The sequence below is a fragment of the Eleginops maclovinus genome, chromosome 6 (genome assembly GCF_036324505.1).
Source record: "Eleginops maclovinus isolate JMC-PN-2008 ecotype Puerto Natales chromosome 6, JC_Emac_rtc_rv5, whole genome shotgun sequence".
NCBI lineage: Eukaryota > Metazoa > Chordata > Actinopteri > Perciformes > Eleginopidae > Eleginops > Eleginops maclovinus.
Genome location: NC_086354.1, coordinates 7,583,489 through 7,604,587, shown reverse-complemented (window position 1 = coordinate 7,604,587; position 21,099 = coordinate 7,583,489). Strand labels below are relative to the sequence as shown.

The 21,099-nt window shown below is 39.1% G+C and overlaps 2 protein-coding genes across 3 annotated transcripts; both read right to left on the bottom strand.

Moving 5' to 3' along the window:
• Positions 1–1,593: 1,593 nt before the first annotated feature.
• Positions 1,594–13,415, bottom strand: slc7a8b (solute carrier family 7 member 8b). Of its 2 annotated transcripts, none has more exons than XM_063886893.1 (12): positions 13,238–13,415; positions 12,666–12,871; positions 9,216–9,420; positions 8,413–8,564; positions 7,343–7,468; positions 6,441–6,594; positions 5,959–6,082; positions 5,110–5,213; positions 3,902–3,998; positions 3,658–3,807; positions 2,717–2,894; positions 1,594–2,367 (listed from the first exon to the last, which is right to left on the bottom strand). In XM_063886893.1, the coding sequence occupies exons 2-12, from the start codon at positions 12,823–12,825 to the stop codon at positions 2,231–2,233; spliced, it is 1,587 nt and encodes a 528-aa protein (XP_063742963.1). In that variant the 5' UTR covers positions 12,826–12,871; positions 13,238–13,415; the 3' UTR covers positions 1,594–2,230. The 2 variants fall into 2 exon arrangements, with proteins under 2 accessions (XP_063742963.1, XP_063742964.1); XM_063886894.1 differs by having other exon boundaries at positions 12,666–12,894; positions 13,238–13,331.
• A 1,098-nt stretch (positions 13,416–14,513) lies between these two features.
• On the bottom strand, positions 14,514–20,339 carry prmt5 (protein arginine methyltransferase 5). Its single transcript, XM_063886925.1, has 16 exons — positions 20,184–20,339; positions 19,758–19,876; positions 19,038–19,123; positions 18,541–18,675; positions 18,339–18,451; positions 18,192–18,241; positions 17,914–18,077; positions 17,667–17,828; positions 17,505–17,582; positions 17,131–17,189; positions 16,369–16,491; positions 16,112–16,287; positions 15,804–16,007; positions 15,595–15,705; positions 15,454–15,518; positions 14,514–15,178 (listed from the first exon to the last, which is right to left on the bottom strand). The coding sequence occupies exons 1-16, from the start codon at positions 20,279–20,281 to the stop codon at positions 15,026–15,028; spliced, it is 1,896 nt and encodes a 631-aa protein (XP_063742995.1). The 5' UTR covers positions 20,282–20,339; the 3' UTR covers positions 14,514–15,025.
• Positions 20,340–21,099: the final 760 nt, after the last annotated feature.

Sequence of the window (21,099 nt, the reverse complement as noted above, 5' to 3'; positions counted from 1 at the left end):
AGATAGAATACATCAAATAGTGAGTTAATTTCATACTATTTGATGAATCTTTTACAGGGAAGGCATTTTCTAACAGGCCTTATTGATATAACATTGGTACATAGCAGGAAAAGCACAGGTGCAACTAATAATAATAATTATGGTAACATTTAATTTAGGTACCCAAGATACAGGGCATTGTTTTGTCATAGCTGCCTAACCAGTAAGGCTTACTTTATTGGAAAAGAGATAGGACATACTAGAAATATTGAGGTTATGAATCTAAATGTTGCCACCTGTCTTAGAAATGTCTGGCTTGATATCAAAAACAAACATTGTATTGTTTTGTATCCATTTTCTATACATTTAATTGTTTAACTATGTTTTCTTTCTTACTGTTATCCCTGTTAAATATCTTAACACTGCTTTATATTACTATCATTGCTGGGAGTATAAAAGGCTTTTTTCCCAGCAGAATTTTTGAATTTTCATAGTAGAAAAAGCACAGGTGTTACATTAACAGGGGTATACAGAGCCCTCGTTAGTGTTATTAGGAACAGTGATAATTCCAGTTTAGAGTTTCAGATATGAGATAAACATCTTAACTCAAGCTCGATCCACTTAAGCTGTGTTCATGTATTTCAACCACATGTTATGGTCTTCATCAGCAGGTGGACAGAAGGATTAGAAGTGTGGAAAACAGTTTGAATAAAATGATAACCAATTGAAGACCATCTCTTATGTTGGAAATTGTCAAGTTTGATCCTGTAAATATTGAAAATGACATTGAAATGTTCATAATAGAAATACATATACCCTATTTATTAACTTTGAAAGCTGTGTAAGAGGATGGTGGTGGCCATTTCTTGATTTGAAAGAGTGCATACAATTCTTAAGAGGTTAAAAAGGTTACCCTATCTTATTTTAACGTAATCGCTCTCCCTGAACCATAAGAGTGCCAACATAGACCGACCCAAAATCACTAAGTAGTGCAAATACTGGATTATTAAACTAGCAGAATGTGCAACTGCCCGAGATTTCCACAGACCCAAGCACCTAAAAGCTCTAGACTTACTTTGTGTCCACGTGTTATGCCCTGGATTAGAAAATACTTATTTTTTCCACAGTGGTTGTGGACAAGATATAGCCTACAACACACATGACTGTCTTTAATCTAAAGTGTTGCCATGCATGGTGAAGTACATGTGAACAATTCAATGTATGATATAGGCTAAAGGAATTCAATGCTTGATTTAATACATCCACAACTTCTCACTCATGCAGTGTTACTTGGGTACAGATTTAGGCTTTTATTTTGAAGGAAACTTCATCTACTTTCCTGTCCATTTAATAGCGTTGTAAAATAGTAACCCAGCTCGGCTCGTCATAGCTCAGGACTTCCGCAATTTGATCGCTTACTGTGCGTGGACTCCGCCCCTTCTACGTCAGGTGTTCCAACAGGTAGATAAAACATTGATGGAAAGGTGCAGCAGGCAGCACAGTACCAATACTACAGCAGTGTGCACCATAGTCCCCTAGTATCATTTTAAACCGGCATCAAACTTGTCAAAAACACCATAGGAGGTTTTAAGATTTGAAAAAAACAACAAAAACTTACGTTAACCACATGCTTAATATGCATTGGGTTACTTATAGTAATATTTTATTTTCAAGCAAAAGCTTCTGTTAATTTATAAATTAAGAAAATTGGAAATAGCCGTTTCTGTTCTTTCCACTCAGTGCCCAATTGGACACGTTTTCCTTTTTTAGGAAAAGGTGCATGGTCAAGGAAAATAATAATGTTGAGTTCAAAAAGCCAAACCTCTGTACGAATTCAAAAGGGAACATTTAAATGAATTATTTAAATACTTTTCCATATAACAATATGTACTCCAATGTGAATAAAACCCATTATTCCACCTGGAAAATCTAATTTTAGTGTTACAATAGTGAGGTGATAATAAACACAGATTTTGACAATACAAACAACTTGCATATTAAAATATTTTCCGATAGTCTCCCAACCTCGAATACCAAATAAATACAACATTTTAAATCCAATGTGAAAAAAATGTCATAATTTCATGTTCAGTGTTTCACAAGTTAAACATCAGTGACTTTTCAACAACGCATCTGTGCCCGTCCCAATGTCTGGAACAACAATTGCATAATGATCTTCTTTCCAAGAGTCTTTCCCCAAGTGCCTTTTTGCCCCTCCTGAGGCATTGTTGGGTATTGTTTTTGCATATTATCAAGATTCAGCTGGCAGAGGGCTTCCTCCATCTTCCTTATCTCCATCTTTGTTTGGAGACCCTTGGGGCTCCACGTTGTCCCCCATGTCCGGATAGACCACCGAACAAAGCTTTTGGCACAGATGAGTAACTTTACCTGGATACAGTTGGGGAAAGAAAACAAGGAAATGATTCAATATTCAAATTGCTTGTAGACATTTATCCTGATGAACATACCTTTTACAATTTGATTTTTAAATGATATTTTTCACCCTAGGATCACTTTGAGCAATCCTTTAACTTTTTCCTTAATACAGTGATGCCTATAGCATATTTCCTTTAAAAAAAAAAAAAAGGACCTTACTTTTAAGTTGCTTAAATGACCATACAAGCAAAGCAGGGTCACCTTTAAAGCTTTCAAATGCAACAAAACTGAACCCCTGTGTTCTTTAGTTGTCAAATAACATTTTCATCTTCTATTTTGAGACACTACAATGTTGCCTTACCCATCCAACTATCAACACACTGTGGCTTCTTTTTCCAGCAGACTCCCAGTAAGTAGACAGGGATGCCGGTCATCATGATAGCCAGACCGATTCCACAGACCAAAGGCTCAGAGTAGAAGGAGAAGGCCAGCATGAAGGCCCAGAACAGCAGGTAGATCACCGGCCATATCAGGCTCACCTGGAGGACCAGAGAGAGACAAAAATTAAATGAAACGGTCTCATCATTAAAGAACGTTTTTATGCATACATCAGGAACACACTGCCAGAAATTGCTAGTCCACTGCAACTCTAAATGATTTTAAAATCAAGACTCAAGTCTATTTACTACTGCCTTTTATTAAATCAAATACATGTTGTATTCTCTTGGCTAATGGGGATTTTAAAATGCCATTTATGTTGGTACTTTCTGTTAATGCTTTTAATGTTTTTGCAAAGCACTTTGAATTGTCTCGTTTAATTCTGCTTGCCCTAAGACAGCTTTTTGGGTCACATATACCGTAATGATCAAGCCTTGTTTTAAAGATTTGTAAAATTTGATTGTTGGTTAAAAAGCAACAAAAATTATACATAATAAAAAAAGGTATTCCTCTGTACAGCATTTCATTTTAATTTTTTATCTTATTCCATTCATCATGTAAATCCTTGACTTCATTCTGAATTTCCTTGCACATTCTCTTGCAGCATATTGTTGATATTTCTTCTTTAAATATTTCTATTGTTTTTTTATATTATGTATATTTTTGTGGCATTGTTGGAAGCCCTGAAACTCTACTGTAGCTTTTGTGCATTTGAAAATACGCCTTAGAGTCCTTCTGAATCTATCAATATACCTGTCCTGATTATAACTGACATGTTAAAAAATTGAAATTGACACATTTAACACATAAGTGTGTTTTAATCTTTTAATTGGTTTTCTTTTAAATATCTATTAGTGTGCGTACCTTGATGGGTCGATACCTGTTGGGCTCTTTAAAGCGCAGGACAATCTGCCCAGCGACGGTGATGCCATAGAATAAGTAGTTGAGGAAGCCCACGTAGTTTATGAGGGTGTAAATGTCACTGGTGCTCAACATCACTAGAGTGGATATCAACTGAAAATGGCAACAGGGAGGGAGGGAGGGGGGGTTATAATTTCTTCAAAATGTAAGGACAATAAGTGGATGTTTTCTTTTGATAAGGACTCACAGTGAAGACTAAGGCAGGGATGGGGGTGCAGCGTTTGACGTGAATCATGGCCAGCAGACGTGGGAGATGGCCTTCCCTCGCTCCGGCGAAAAACAGCCTGAGACAGAAGAGGAGACGGTGAAGTCCTGAGAGCAGAGGCAGCTGCGGTCTATTTACCGTTTGCACTCAGCAGCTGAGAGCTCAGGAAACACAGCTCAGGTCATTATTGTGGAGACAGAGTGCACAAGTCAGAATGTCAGGGTGGAAAATGTAACAAAGCAGGAGTACTGTGGAACGTGGGGTTACCAAGAGAGGTGAAAGAAGCACTTTGATGTTTTATTTAAGTAAAAGTAGCAATACTAACTCAAGAGCGATTTACCAAACAAGGGCGTCACCTTGTGTTAAAAAGTCGTGGGGATATATGGTGTCAGACTTTTATTCAATTACATTTTTGTTACTGATCTGTTCATGCTTTTTGAGCTAATATAGCATTGCATATTCATTTATTTTTCAAATTAAAAGCTTTTTTATTTGTGGTTACATTTTTTTGGTTCAAACTCAGAACATTTTTAACATATTATGCTTTGATTCTTCCTTTTCAGTTTTTTTCTTCATGTTTAAATGCACTTACTGCAAGTAGCTCAGGATAAAAGGTTCTGCTCAATGAAAAGTAATTAAATAGTAATGGGGACAAAAATCTGCCATTTCCAAAAGGGGAGGGGACATGTCCCCTGCATCAGTCTGAATGACATCTACACTAGAAACTATGACTTTATGTCAATGTATGAATTTGTTTATAATATTTTGAGTTAGCTTATAGTCTAAGTCTATTAATTAACTAAAGCTGTCAGCTAAATGTAGTGGAGAAATAAAAAATATACTGAGTAGCATCAAATATGAATACTTAAGTAGAACAAGTACCTCCAATTAAACTAAAGCACAGTACACAAGAGGGAATATGCTCCTTCAAATTAAAATAATGCTATATTCAGGTTTTTCTCCATATAATCCAAAGAAACTCATTTGAGCCCTAATGATGGGAGTTGTTTACCTCACACATTTTAAAAATGTCTGTGAAGCTTCCTTATTTTTACATTGCCTACCCAGTTACTCCATGTACATCTACAGATAAGGGCTTGAATATCAGCAAAGGAACCGGAGTCATCTAAAAAAAAAGAGAAGTACAGCAACCACAGAAGCTGCGATGACAAGAGGGAGGAGAAACTAACCGCGACGATGTGAAGAGGGAGCCGTTGACCCCCCCGAATGTGGAGAGCGCCACAGAGATGGGCATGATCCATGACATAACACCGAGCAACTTCTCTCCAAAAGTCTGGGAGAAACATTTGAAGTAGAGAGGAGGAGAGAACAGTGACTAATACAGTTATTTTAAATGGAGTAAGAATGGTTGACAGACTAAAGGTTATGCTAAAATAATGAGTGTGCGTCACAGCTATGTGGTCTCTTTAATGGCTGCTGGGCAACACAACTACTCCATCTGATTAGCCTCCAGTCAAGATTCATGCATTAGCTACATTTGATTGAGACTTAATGGTTGATTTACTGCTTTTTACACAGTTTATCAATAAATCGTATTAAAATATGAAATGGACTGATCACGAATGACAAGTATTCTTTTTCATTTGAATTACATTTCAGGAATATTTCACTAATAGATTACACAAAATCATGTTAATGACCAATTCTTTATTAGTTCCGTTAACAAATAATATTTTCTAGAATATAAAAAACAGTTTTTCCTTTTAATTTAATTGTTAAAAAAAGATCATATAAAAAAGGTCATGGTTAATTGTATTGTGATCTGTATATGACTTACTTTTCTCCTTTTTTAAATGTTTAATGTAACATTCAATTCACCGTCTGTACATGACTTTACTAATTCTTATTTTTTCTCTTGGAAATGATCGTAAAGTTTGTGGATATTTTGTCATAGGATCTCTGATGTGCTTGGAGTTTAGTTAGAATGTTTTTTAATAAGTTAAGCTTTTCCCTCCTGCTTGACCCGACTTTGCTTTCTTGTACTTTGTCTGTTAAAACATATGGGTGTGTTTCCTCACCACTGCCACAGTGTTGGAGGCCAGCAGCTCCTGCGGGCTCATGGCGGTGATGTAGGCTATGTTGGCAAACACGTAGACGAAGGTGACGATGGGGATAGAGATGAAGATCGCAAGAGGGAGATTCCTGAGAGGACAAAAGTCAAGATTGAGGTTTATGTAGATATTGGTGGCATGCGGGATAGAATAAAATAGTCACATTTAAGTTAATAACGTAATAAGTAAATAGGCTAAACATATAGAAGTTTGGTGGGGGTTTCTAACATAAGGGAGAGAATAAAAAATATATATGCAACATTTACTTTTAAACGCTACATTTAGGTAGGAATAGATAAAGTTAGAATTAAATATTTAAATGTGTGTATTGGTTGCTTTCCTTGAATGACGGCAGGGAATGAGCATTTATTTTTTTCCTTGCAGGTTCTGCCCTTAAACCCTTAATGCATTTTGTTATTTTTGCAGGTTGGGTTGCTTGTGCATGTTACCTGTACGGGTCAACCAACTCCTCTGTGACGTAGTTGAGGAAGTTCCAGCCTCCATAAGCGAAGGATCCTTGTAGGAAGGACAGAGCTATCTGACCCACACTGTAGTCTTTGAACGTCTCGAAGGCGTGTTCCGGTTCCAACCAGTAATAGTGACCTGAGAACGAGGAAACGTCAGAGCTCATTTAAAGGACTTCAAATTTGGCGTCAACTGCGTTTCAATACCAAAGGCTGAGCAGCAGAGGTCCCCAAACGTCATCCACGAGACTAAAGAGACATATTAATTAGTCTGCATCTTCAGTTTATACACCACGCAGAGTAGGATATAATGAGGGGGCGAGTCACATGAATGAGTGTGTGAGGATTATGAGTGGGACGAAGGGTTACGAGGGAATGTAATCCCTCTTTGACGCTGGAATCACACATCTCGTGAGAGGCACAAGGTAACCTATATTGTGTGTGATGGTGGCTAAAGCGCTGATGCCCCCCGCCCCTCATTTTGGAATCATGTCTTCGGTCAATGATTTCCAAATTGAGGTCGGGAGAGAGGAGAAATAAGACTTAAAATACACATTATTTTGAAATACTGGATAGTTTTAACTCTTCAGACATATTTACTATTCAAATGAAAATCTCTGAGAAGGATGTCAACATTATGCCCATTTTTTATTTAAATATTTGTTTACATTTCGTTTTAGTAGTTAATTGGTATATTACAGTATTTATTCTGTATATTTTATATTGTGTATTTCATAAATATTCAACCTTTTTTTAATTAAATGTTTATTTGTGTGAAAAGGTTAAAAACAATTAAAATAAAGACTGATAATCATCTCCTTACCAAGAGAGAGACAAACATGTACAGTAAATAAAATGAAATAGTTTAAAGAGACTGAAAATCCTACCTTTGCATATTTGGACAATTCCCATGATTATGATGAGAGCCAGGGCCAAAAGCTTGCCAGCGGTGAAGATGTCTTGGACACGTGTGGCCCAGCGCACACTGTAGCAGTTTACCCATGTCAACAACACTACAGGACGGCAAGAGAAAAAAAAGTTTAAATGTTGTCAATGGCCCTGTGAGGAATACTTTTGTCACATTCCACATTCAAAAGAAATAAAAAATACAACTTAAACATTGTACTTCATTCCCAGTCTTGCTATATTGCATATGAATACTTCTCCAATCATCTGAATAGAAATAAACAATCCCGGTAAAAAACAAAAATACTATTAATAAGTAACTTGGCCGACATGTTGAAAACAGTCGAGCCAAAACCAAGTATCCGCCAACTCTCATTTTAAAGCTACAGTAGATGTTTCCGTGAACATTTAAAGCTAGAAATAGGATAAAATAATAGTTTATTAGTGGTTTGATACGAGTTCACAAGCAGTGATTGATACTGGGTTAGCCATAGCCACCCATGCTAGCAGCTCTGTAAGGCTATGCACAGTGGTGCTTTGAGCTAAATGCTAACATATCAAAGTTAAGCATAGCTGCATGCCGACTCCTGCTAAATGTGATAATCCTACTCTCATAGTTTTTGAGATAATCCGTCATATTTTTTCCCCAGATGAGACAAAGCTCATTAAATATAGGAGTAGGGGCATGGTCACATGTACAAATGATCATGCATGATCCATTGACTTCCGTTCTATGTCCACAAACGGCCCAAAAAATAAATATTTGCTTCCTTCGCCTCAGGTAATTCAGTGTGGCCATGCTCTTAATCTGTTTTCCAGACTGTGTTATAATCTTGCGAGAGCCGAATTAGGTGAAGAAAAATAGATGCTGTACTACCTCACCCACAATTAATTTTGCCACCTACAAAAAAGGCGTCTTTCTATACTATAAAGTGTTTGAAAAACCACTGAAGAAAGTAGAGTAGAATGAATACACCATGGCGGCATTTCTCTCATCATAATGAGTCTTGATCTATGCTAAGCTAATTAACAGGTTAATTCTATGACTCACACAGGCAAACGGCAGCCAGCAGGCGGAGGCTGCTGTCTGGGGGGAGGCAAGAGGGGAAGAGAGGCTGCAGGATGTAGTTAGAGAAGGTGAGAGCGATCACAGCCTGGTTAGTGGGGTACATAACCAGCAGAGCGATCCACAGCCGCAGGAACCTGGACATAAAGACATTTGTGTCACATAACTGCACACACAGTACGGACACATCATGCTACTCTTGGTTAGCGCAAAATGTAAAGGGGAAACAAAAGAAAAATTAAGCACACAAGCGGAGTGTATTATACATGTACACTAGGGCATTGTTGTTTTAGACAAGAGACATGAGTGGAACTGGGTCAGGGACATTCTGGGATGCTGGGAACACCAAACATAAGTAGGGGCTTACATTTTTAGACGAGGGGTGAGGGTGCAGATTTACTTCAAATTCCCATTAATTACAAAAACCTTGCTATGTAAAGTCTCTGAAGTTTAGTTAGTAGAAAAAAAAAAGGGACAATATTAATTCAGCCCTTTTTGTCAGTATACTCCTTTTAGATTTACAGCTCCAGAAAAAATTAAGAGACCACTCCAAATTGTTCTTAAATGTATGGCAGCCCTGCTAGATTCTGTTGAATTCCAATGCAGAGAAAGATTGTCAGTAGTTTATAGAATACAATAGCTTTAAAATAAACTCAAAGACATACCTATAAATAATAAAACCAGAGAAACTGATAATGCCACAGTGGTCTCTTAATTTTTTCCGGAGCTGTACGTGGAAACTCACCTTTTATCCGTATTTTAAAATTAATCTTAACATTTGTTCTCACCCAACCAGGTCTCCAAAGATGACCTTGACGTAGGAGTAGTCTCCCCCCGACTTGGGGATGGTCACCCCTAGCTCGGCGTAGCAGAGGGCCCCGATGGCCGTGATAACTCCGGTGGTAACCCATACGATGATGGCCACGCCCACCGAGCTAGCGTTCTCCAGGACCCCTTTAGGACTCACAAAGATCCCTGATCCAATGATGTTGCCTGGGAACAGACATGCAGGACAGAATAAGAAACTAGATCACAAACAGGGCAGGATGCTATAAAACAATAATGCAGGAATTATGCTTATTTACAGAGAGACAGGTTAATGGTAATGATACAAGTTCCTGTTACATGCCCCATTTCATGCTTGCCAATGGGACTCTAGGCCGTATGAAATGTCTTAGCATGGCCCAAACTACCATCTCAGTTTTTTTAGAAACCTGATACTTGAATACATATAGACTGGTTGATCAGGTATCCCAAGTTTCCCGATGCACATGCCAGCAGTTGGTTAGCCCATGTTGGAAAACTGGTCGTGTTTGGCAATACAGGAAGACTATTTAAAATCAAGCAGTAGAGACATTCTTTACTTTTGAAAGCAGTGCCAGGCTGTTACACTGGTAGCAACAACACACCATAGACAATATGTAGCTTTAATATTCGTTCTTGATTATGTTTGCAGTGCCATTTTGATTTAGAAGAGAAAATGCGTCTTAATGTTTGAAGGGATTTCAGAATTAGTTCATATCGTCTGTGTGACTCTAGGAACAACAAACAAATCCAAGTCTGATAGAAAACAAAGGAGTGAAACTTTGTTGGAAACGTTCACTGTGAGCTTTCAGTGGATGGACAAAGTTAAGGAGGCATGCAGTACAGTTAGAACATGGCCTACTCCGATAAAATGACATTTTGGTAATTGCCAACGCAAGTAGTAACTGGGAGAGTTGTGGAGAGCAGTCAAAACGAACAAAAGGAAACCAAAACGCAAAGATAGATATGTTTGAGTGTGAATAAATCAAATAAAAAAAAACACAAGGAAGTGGAAGTTAGATTTGAGATTATTATATTATTGGGTTTAAGAAATACTATTGGTCCATTGATCCCAAATAAGACTATTAAAAAACCCTTGATTTGAGTGTTATCTTGTGTACATTCAGCTCCTGAAGGGCTTACATACAGTTCTTAGATGCCTTTTGTGTCTCCTGAAAAGTCACTACTGACACTCTTAAGATTTACATCGACTTTTTTTGAGTTTATATAAAACGAGTACTTCAATTTCTCTACTGCTGAAATTACTTTTATTCAGTGCCAATTCCCAATTCTTGGGCATTTGCAAGAGTATTTACGCAACATTATTTTATTCAGGGACATTTATAATACTAATAATGAACAAATCAGCCAATCTCTTCTAATTTAGGATCGAGTGGGATTCATAACTCAGCCCACTTGAAAGAAGATTCAAGATTCAAGATAAGATGAAAGATTCAACTTTATTGTCATTGCACAGAGTACAAGTACTAGGACAACGAAATGCGGTCTCTGCATTTGACCCATCCTAGTGTTAGGAGCAGTGGGCTGCCATTATGTACGGCGCCCGGGGAGCAGTGTAGGTAACCAGTGTCTTGCTCAGGGACACCACGGTGGCACTTGGTCTTTCGGGGACTTGAACTGGTGATCTTCCAGTTCCCAGGCCAAGCCCCTATGGACTTCGCCACCACCGCCCTGGGCAGTGGGTAGGAGCATTATTTCAAAGAACATTTGGTGCTTCTGGAGTTGATAAGATTAATTTAAGAGAAAGCCCATTGTTCTTCAGATGTCACCACCGTTTAATCCCAGTAAATGCCCACCATGTCAGGCGGATAAGGGCTACACAAAGGGATTCGGTTCAAACAGACATTTTGAGAAATCTGGTAGATGACTTATGAGTTTTTACACTCACTTTTCCAGACATCATTATGGAGCCAGGCACATCGAGTAAATGAAGGTACAGCTGCTCCTTGTCTGGTTTAACAACCACACTCAAACCATGTTTAAGGTGGACAAAATGAAGTATGAACATCATTATAGCATTAGTAAGCTTGCTTGTTATCGATGTCTCTCTTTTTTTCTTTGCATGCGAGGTAGCCTACAGTTCCCTGGAAACATTAAAGTTACAATAAAAAAGCATGTGAAAGATGTATGATGCTGGGAGTGCACTGAGGATGTGCATCCATCACAACATAGAGAAGGCTCAACCACTTAAAGTGCAAATGGTTGCTTTTCTTTAATCGTTGCAGCTTGATTCAGCTATATTCTTTACACATCTAAAAGGAACATGGCTTAATGAAAATGAAGTTCTTTCAACGTGCTTGTATTGAGAAAAATATGACTTTAGTAGCTGGGATATACACTACAATTGAATGATTGTTCATGCGTCGTACTGTTAATGACCTTTTAAGTAAATTCAAAGCGAGACTAAATATGCTTTTTGGTGTTTTGATTTATTTATTTTTTTGCCACAGTTCAAACAATGTGTTAGTCAGAATCAGTCCTCTTTATTTTCCCGGGGGGAAATTGGCTTTTGTGACAGTTCTATTTTTGAACAATGAATAAAACATAGGGAAAATGGTTTTATAGATATAATAAGATAACGTGATAAATATATATATATATACTTATTCAATTGTTAAACCAGACAAGGAGCAGCTGTACCTTCATTTACTCGATGTGCCTGGCTCCATAATGATGTCTGGATAAGTGAGTGTAAAAACTCATAAATCATCTACCAGATTTCTCAAAATGTCTGTTTGAACTGAATCCCTTTGTGTAGCCCTTATCCGCCTGACATGGTGGGCATTTACTGGAATTAAACGGTGGTGACCATCTGAAGAACAATGGGCTTTATCTTAAATTAATCTTATCAACTCCAGAAGCACCGAATGTTCTTTGAAATAATGCTCCTACCCAAGTGGGCTGAGTTATGAATCCCACTCGATCCTAAATTAGAAGAGATTGGCTGATTTGTTCATTATTAGTATTATAAATGTCCCTGAATAAAATAATGTTGCGTAAATACTCTTGCAAATGCCCAAGAATTGGGGAATTGGCACTGAATAAAAGTAATTTCAGCAGTAGAGAAATTGAAGTACTCGTTTTATATAAACTCAAAAAAAGTCGATGTAAATCTTAAGAGTGTCAGTAGTGACTTTTCAGGAGACACAAAAGGCATCTAAGAACTGTATGTAAGCCCTTCAGGAGCTGAATGTACACAAGACAACACTCCATACATACATACATACATACATACATACACATTTAAAATTAAGAATATATGTAGTAAAATAACATTCTATTTATTATTCTAAATAAATAAATCAGACAACAAAAAAATACATGCCGGATATAAAAAAAAAACAAGAAGCAATTCAATTGATTTCTACTTCAAATATGATGATTGGAGATAAACATGTTTGTAGGCTTCTTACCGATTATGATGGCACAGGCGCTGACCAAGCCGATCTCTTTTTTCAGAGCCACGATGCAGCCTTCTTCATCTTTCCCCGCTCCCGGCTGTGTGTCTGCGGGCTCAGAGTGACTGCACCCGCCGCTACAGCTGCTGCCCCGCTTCCTCGGACCCTCGGCCATCCTCTGTCTCCCTCTTCTGTGGGCAGCGCCTCCCTACTTAACCCACCTAAAAGTATGCAGGTGAAATTTCTAACACACGTTTTAAATAAGGTGAACAACTCTGCAATGCTTTTCCCGGACACACTTGCAGAGCTACTTGCTCAACCACTTTCTTACGGGCACATGTCATAAATGCTGATGCAAGTGCAGTTTCTTTAGTTGGCTGCAGTAGCCTGAAGCTAACATTGTGCGGCTTTGTCTGAAACGTTGTTGACAACAACAAAAATGAAGTAACTCCAGTTTATTAAGCAAAACGAGACAACGTTAACTTTTGAAAAAAACAAGTTATTGTTGACTTTTAGGTTCAAATTCACCAATTTAAAATGTTTTGCTGTAAACATCTGGAGAAACAGCTAACAAAGTGAGGACTCACCTGTTAGGCACCCGGCAGTGACTTGTACACCCCCTGAAAGCAGCTCCCTGTTAAGTGACGGACTTCATGTTCGGCATTATTCTGTCGGCTGCCCTTTATAACAAAAGACCTACAGCTGATAGCCTCGATAAATAGAAAAGCTAGTTATTGTCAACCAATCAGCGCAGTCCAATTTGTCAACACATCTCAGGCACCGCCCTGAGAAACCAGTGCACAGGTTTTCCCATTGACACATTATAAGACCTGCTGGCTGTGAGAGCAATGATATATATCAAAAAGCCTAAATAGACCTTTTAACCTTTTTTATTTTCTTTAAAAATATAATATTGATAAAAAATAAATGTGGATGTAGGCCTTTTTGCCATACCAACAAAGGCCTACATCCAAAATAGTGAATATTTCTAATGAAAGCCACAAACATAATTATTGTTATAGCAGTTTAAGTTGCTCAAAATAACAAATAAGATGACAAACCCCTTTTTTTAATGTATAAAGTTGAAGGAGACTCATGAGCTGACAAATTGACTGAAAATTATATTTGCCTGCATGAAAGATTTGTTACAGTTAATGGTTTTCATGGATGAGTCAACTGTCTGGCTTTTTCAACTTACGGATTGCTCAAGCAGGAAAACACTCTAGCCATGTCTTGTTAGTTGTGTGTGTGTGTGTGTGTGTGTGCACATCTAATGTTAAGCAATTGCAAGACATGAACAAACGAGTGTGTGCAACATGATAAGATCTGGTTATGCTTGAGTACATCATCCATGGATATTAGGAGGTGTCGTTTGTCAGGTTCAAGAAATCCTCATACTGGCATTGTTTCACATCAGGATTGCCATCAACTGTGATTGACACACATATTTAGGTTCTTTGTAACCTTTATATTGACATGTGCACCTGTGCAAAAATGCATTTTACACTAAATGAGTCAACTTAAGAACTGAAGTTTTGTTACATCTGACAGGTCTGTAAATTCTTAACTGTGCTATGTAGTTCCACTCATGAAAGTAAATTCCAAAATATATCTGCCAGTTGTACCTATTGGTCTACCCCAGTTAAGTTACAGCTAGCTAAAAATGCTACCGATTTCAACTACCGTAGTTGTGTTCGGGTGGTTGTCATCTAGGGCTGACATCTACTGGATAACTCACATCATTACGTGCTAGCTTACCTCTAAAAACTCTGCTTCTGCCTTCATTAAAACATCTTTAACAAATGGTTTGAATTGCAATCTTCAGAACTTGCTGGAACCAAACAAAGAGCGGAGCATATGGAGAACATTACAGTGATGTTTTTATTGACACGGTTCAAAACATACAGAAAGAAAATAACAAAAATGTATGAACAGACAGCCCCCCTGAAACGATATGGTATATGTGACCTGAATAGCCTAACCTTCCTCAGACCCTCTTTGTTTTTAGAAGTGTGTTTCATCAGTATGTAGGTATTGGTGTGGAATGCGTGTTTGATAAGGCAAAGGTTCTGTTGGATTGAGTTTTTATGTCTCTAGGAGGGGAAAAAGGCTTCAGAAAACCCAACTGGTGTCGAGGTGTTTGATCTAAACTGAATGAGCCGTGGCTACAATACACTTGTTTTCAAGTGTTAGTCCATGCCCGCCGAACAGACCGGCTCAAAAAGTGCTTATCAGGGGTAATTCTAAAACCCAGAACACACTTAAGGGTTTTTTAAGTCCAGGTTTTTAACTGTGCGTGTACAAAAATGAGCTGTGACACCTCAACATTAACTGCCACTGAGTTTTACAGAGATGTGTGTGCGAATGTGTTCTCTTCACAGGCCGATGGTGTAGGAGCGCCCTGCTGGATTGTGGATGGCGGAGCAGGAGGGCTCAGTCACGGCCCATTCGTACCACACCTTCTTCCCGTTGTTGCAGCGCCAGAATCGCACCGCGACATCGTCATCTCGGGATATCGTGATAGGTTGCTGTTGGTAGAAAAGAAAAAGAGAATTAAAAAGGGACCCTATTATGCTCTTTGGGGTTTTCCCTTTCCTGTAGTGTGTTATTTAGGTTGTTGTGCATGTAAATATTCTGCAAAGGCCCATCAGAGCAGACAGGGCTCTGGTTTCAGACAGAGGGTGAACATTAAAGCATATAAACATCTACCAATATAGGCTCAAAATATGAACCTGAGAATTGAATGTGCAAAAATGCAAATGTAGAAGAGCAAACAATTTCCCTAACTGACCGTATAACTTACTTTGAGGGGGAAGAGGATGGGGAACCAGGAGAACATTCCAGCTGAGTGTGTCTCTGGATTTATACCTGCCACAAACAATACACACGTCAATATTTTTAGATCCTATCATGACATCACTTATTCTTAATAAAGATGACTTACTGAGTGTGACATCTTTGTACAGCGTAGTCTCAAAGTAGCCAGCAAAGCCGTGGAGCACCGTGTTACATCCCACCGAGAATCTGAGGCACTGATACCGGTTATTGTTCATGTCTGGAATAAAAAAAAGAGGAAGGTCAGCATATTTCAAATCACATCATGTAAAAAAAAAAAAATTTTTTTAAAGTGCTTGTTTCTTTACACAAGTTTACCTTTTGTGGGGTGTCTGAATGTGAAGCACGGTTTGGGCTCAGCCAACTGGTGGAAGTTGTGGAGGCGCACGACGTAGGGCGTCTCAAAGTGGCACTCTGGGTCCTTGTCGCGCTCCCGGCACCCCCGCACTTCGTTGTAAAGCTTTGAGGAGGAGAGGGGAGCCAGGAAGGAAGTGTAGGAGCAGGGGATGCTTACTCCACCATCTGAGAGAGAAATCATTGTCCCAGCATTACATTAAATGTCATTTAGCTGACGCTTTAATCTCAAAGTATCTAGCCTTATTCGCCTTAACCAGACATTGAAGTACCTTTGAGGAAGTGCTGCGCTCCGTCTAAGCACTCAGGGGAAAGTTCGTTGTCCCCGAACGATCCCAGCAGCTCGCTGACGATGATGTCGGCTTTCTCAGGTGCTGACCACTCCCGCATATCACATGACACCACTGTCACCTGATCACCCCACTCCTCAAAGCGCCAATTCTCTAGCCTGAACAGGTATAGAGCAGTTTTAATGTTTATGCATGGAATCAATACCGCACACACAAGCTTTGACATGTGTTCCACTCACGTGATTACAGCATTGGGATTTTTCTCCACAGCGTAAATCTTTAGCTTCCTATCGGCCTGTCTGGCAGCACGCAGGGACGCATTGACCAGGGGACCCCTACCTGCCCCCAGCACCATCAACACCCTGTGACAAAGACACATTATGTTTGAGGTTGCTGCAAATCCTGATGTATCTCACTATAAGTATGTTACCCTGTTCAACTACTGTAGGATAAGGAAAGTGGAGTTGAATTATTTTTCTGGTGCAGTCCATTCTGCAAGCACCAAATGGTTGGAGTTTATTAAGACATGTTCAGACAATTAAAAAAGAAGTAGCTAATTCAGCAACCTGTGCCGGCAGTATCACAGCCCTAACGAAATATGATATGATACAAATAATACTCAGTTTGTCGGTAAATGGATAGCCGGAACTGCTAGCGTCAGGCTGCAATTTACAACCGAGCCGAAGTGGTCGTCAACATGAAGGAGATGACATTTCAGTAGAGTTGTTAAGATGCGTACATTGTGTTCTACTTTCAAAAAGTTCATATTTTTCTTTCGGTGATGCGACCAGAAATGGCTGAGTAGGTCTCACAGAACCTAAACAAGAGCGCTAGACCTCCGTGCTTGCCACCATCTTGGAACATTCCAAGAAAAGAATCAGGAAAAAAAATGATAAAATCTGAATTCTAAGCCAAGTGCGACACCTAGTGGTCAAATCCAGAACATCAGTCGTGTCCAATAAAAAACGTTATATAGTTATTGTCTGTATACAGATACTCACTGGACGTTTGTGTCTTTCTGCTCCTCTGGAACTCTGTCAAGCAGACACTTGTATACAGCCTGTAAACAAAAGGACAAAACATGTTGTGGGTCAGTAGTGTGAGAATGCTACACAAGAGAAAACCTGTCCTGTTCATACAAGCTCTTCCTTCAATTAGAAATGCAAACTTTGACTGGACATTAACTTAGTTTAAGAATGATTTAAAAAAAACTATAATAATTGTGCTTCTGTTTAGATTTTGTCTTGAGTATGTTATCCAGCCAATGCTACACAATATGCCTGCTACCTAAAAAAAGTTTAGGGTGTAGATGTTTCAAAATGACATAAACAAAGTGGAGTGTGTGTGATTTGAATGGCTGACTTTAGGGTCCTACCTGTTGGTACTGAGAGTATTTAATTGGATCCTTCTCAAACACCTCATACGTCTGAGACTCCAGGTTGTCCATGAGTGGCTGCAGAGAGAAACGAATACTGTTGGTGTATATCATAAAAGCTTAAAAAGAATAACACCTTTCAATGAGAGGAGCACTCCTTACCTGGAGGGGAGACTGCAGGTAGTCCTCATAGCCTTTGGCGAAGAGCTCATATGAATTAGGAGCAGGACGGTTCTGGTTGAGGTATTCCAGGTACTGCAGGTAGGAGCGGAAGTCCTTCTCAGTGTGGCGGCTGGTGCCTGTGAACACGAACTGGGCCTCCAACTAAGAAAAAGACATTTGTTTATTATTATAAAACTTCCCTTATTTGTCTAGTGATTTAATTCCACTTGAATATGTGGTGTTATACCTTGAAAAGACTGAAGATTATGCGCTGATGAGCTTTGGACAGAACAGGGAAGCCCTTCTTATTGGTTAGGAAGATGCTAGTGGGGAGTATGGCCGCTTTGATTGGTTCCCCGAGCCACTTATCGATCACAGCTTCTGACGGCATGTCTGCTCCGACTTCAATAGCTTCAGGAATACACAAAAAAAGGGGAGTGGATTTCAGTAACAGACACAGGGCATAATTATTTCTCAATGCACTGACTTTGCCCGGGGCTGGTGCTTCACATTGTGCGTTCTCACCGAGACAGATCCTCTTGTTGTAATCACAAAGGGTTCTAAATGAGTGCCACCTAAAAGAGAGCAGAGGCGAGTAAACAAAAAGGAAATCAATGGCGGCTATTTTTAGTGTGCAGACAGCTGCTGAGAGTGTGTGTGTGTGAAACTCACCAGCCCCAGGTCTTCTCGTCGACACTTGTGTCATCGACGCAAGGGCTCGCTTCGTTCTCAATCAGGTCCTCCCGCGTGTCCTCTGGTGCCATCAGCGGGACACGAATCCAGAACTACATCAGAGGGAGTACAACAGTTAGAAGATGAATTGAGCTTTTAAGAAATCTAAATGTGGCTGTGGAGATGTTTAACGCTGCCTTACATTTGAGGTGTGGTGTCCAGTGTGGATGTGGTTAAGCAGCAGGCGGGCTAGATTGGCACAGTGAGGGCCCTTCAGGTGGACCATGAAGACAGGCAGTCCCAGGTAGGCAGAGAAGTTTAACTCCTGTGCCAGAGCCTAATAGAAACACAGGGGGAGGAGAAGGATGAGAGGATGACGGGGCATTTGTGGCTCAGGGGGGTAAATGGACCACGACTGTCAATATGCAAGTGTAAGCAAGTTGTTTTGGATAAAAATAAAGCTAAAAGACATGCAATGAATGTTATCGACAATCGCATGTGCAATATTTTAAAAAGGCTGAATATGTTAAAATATCATTATGTATTAAGTGATTTGGTCCTGAAGAATTTACTGCATTTGCAAAAACATCAAAACATTCCCAATAAGTTATTTTTTCAAAATCATGCAGCCCTAATAAACATCCCTGTGTACTACTGTACTGCTACACTTATGTTTGTGTACTAAGTTGAGGATCTTACCGCTTCTGAGTTTCTGCGCTGGGCCTCGACTTCTGAATCGGGATCGATCCATTGAGAGAGCTTTCCAACAATAAGAGTATTCCAATCTAGATAAAGCCAAATGGAAAGTTTAACAAAGCATCACATGAAAACTGATTTTTTTTTCTTGATCACTTGACTTAAATAATATCTCAATAATAACAACAAGTTAATCACCCCACGGTTTAGGGGTAAAAATAATAATCAAAATCTCAGCATCTCCCAGGGCATGTCATGGATTTAATACAAAATAAAGAAATGTGACTTTTTAAAATGTTATATCTCTAGTCAAAATGCTTTTTCAAGTTGTGGTTTTTCTTTAGTGGGAAAGTGTTCTTCTCATTCAGGTCTTTAAGGGTCTGCAGCATTTATTACGACAAGGAAATCTCAAAAATATATAACTCCATTGGTTTTCACTTCCCATAAAATGTGAAACAACTAAAAAGTATTTGCAGTAGCACTACAGGATTTATTATCAATGTAATAGAAGTTTCACATTATTATAATTTTTTTTAAAAGACTATCTATGACGTTAGGAGGTCTTGAAACATCCAGCTTTGTGTTGCTATTTAAAAAAAATCCCAATCCATCATGGGCCTGGCGCAGCATACACACTGTACAGTATTTCTCTTATTCATGTAGAATAGGTAAATGACTTATCACGCAGGACGTTATGGAAAATAAAATGGAATAAGCACTAACCCCTGCCACACAGCAGCAGGTCTGACCGGGTATGGGCACCGGATCGGGTTTTAGCGGGCTCCAACTCAAACTCTCTCTTGAACCTCGAGTGGAACAGGGGCATGCACAGGAAGTCAAACCTGCACAGCAAAGAAAGAACAGCGTTTTAACATCGGTATGATTTATAATGACAAGTAGTGCAGCCAGCCCCCAGCCAGCTAAATACTATCAGAAAAGCCTATATGAGTATCATAAACACTTCCCAACAATAGGAAGCATCATTGTGATGGGCACGTGTTGGCAATTCACCGGCTAGCTTAGCAAGCGTCACGCACAGGCATGATGCTAGCAAACCCGTGCAAGGCACAGTGCCAGCAAACCACAGGTCACTCCAGGAAAGCTAACTTCCCCTTAACAATGATTTGCAAAGTACAACACTCTCCTTACCCTAGTTTGGCAACCGCAGCTAAGGTGTCAGCTACCTCCGGCACACAATTCAAATCTCTCCCGCAGGACACCCTGCTCCCGGTACTACCACACGCCATGGTTTTAGCAGAGTGAACAGATTCGGCTGGGCCACCTCGTAGCTTGAATTTACGAGGAAACTGACGCCATCTTGGATCTGCACACACGTAAATGCTCATTCGGCAGCAAGATGGAAGTAGACCCAAAATGGCTTTGCATGTAGTACAGTTACATATCTCGTAAAATATCGCGATACCTGCTCTATAGTTTATGAACCTTGAACTTTTTCATGTCAAACCCAATTTATGAATTTTCTTTGTACAGAAATATTCTGCTTGTGTATAGTTTTCTAATACGGTTAAATATAGTAACAGTCACATTTAGTATTAATAAAATCTATTGTCAGAATGATTTAATAAAAATGATTAGGCATATTACCCTGTATAGGGCCTAACACACCTTGTTGTTGTAGCGCAGTGATATTCAATTTCAAACATTGGTTCACATTGGGACATGTAATGTCTAAATATTGTACTAAAATATATTTTCAAAAAGCATCAAAATAGGCTAATATACAATATCATATATAACTTCTTTTTTAATTTTTTTTTTAAAGTATCCACCCAGCAGAGGTCCGGGTTAAGCCTCAATGTTCCTATCTTATAAACATAATACATGTTTGTTTATTAACCAGCTCCTGACCTCCAGTAATTTTGGAAAAGTGTACCTCAAAGCCGGTTGAGTATCCCTGTAGGGCATATTTTACAATCCACAAGCTGCTGTATAGGTTTGTCATAAGATCTTGCTGGTGTTTTGTGCCTTTTTTTAACAGCAAACTGAAAATGATGGAAGACATATGTTCCAACTTGCACATAACTAACAAAATGACTCTGTTATT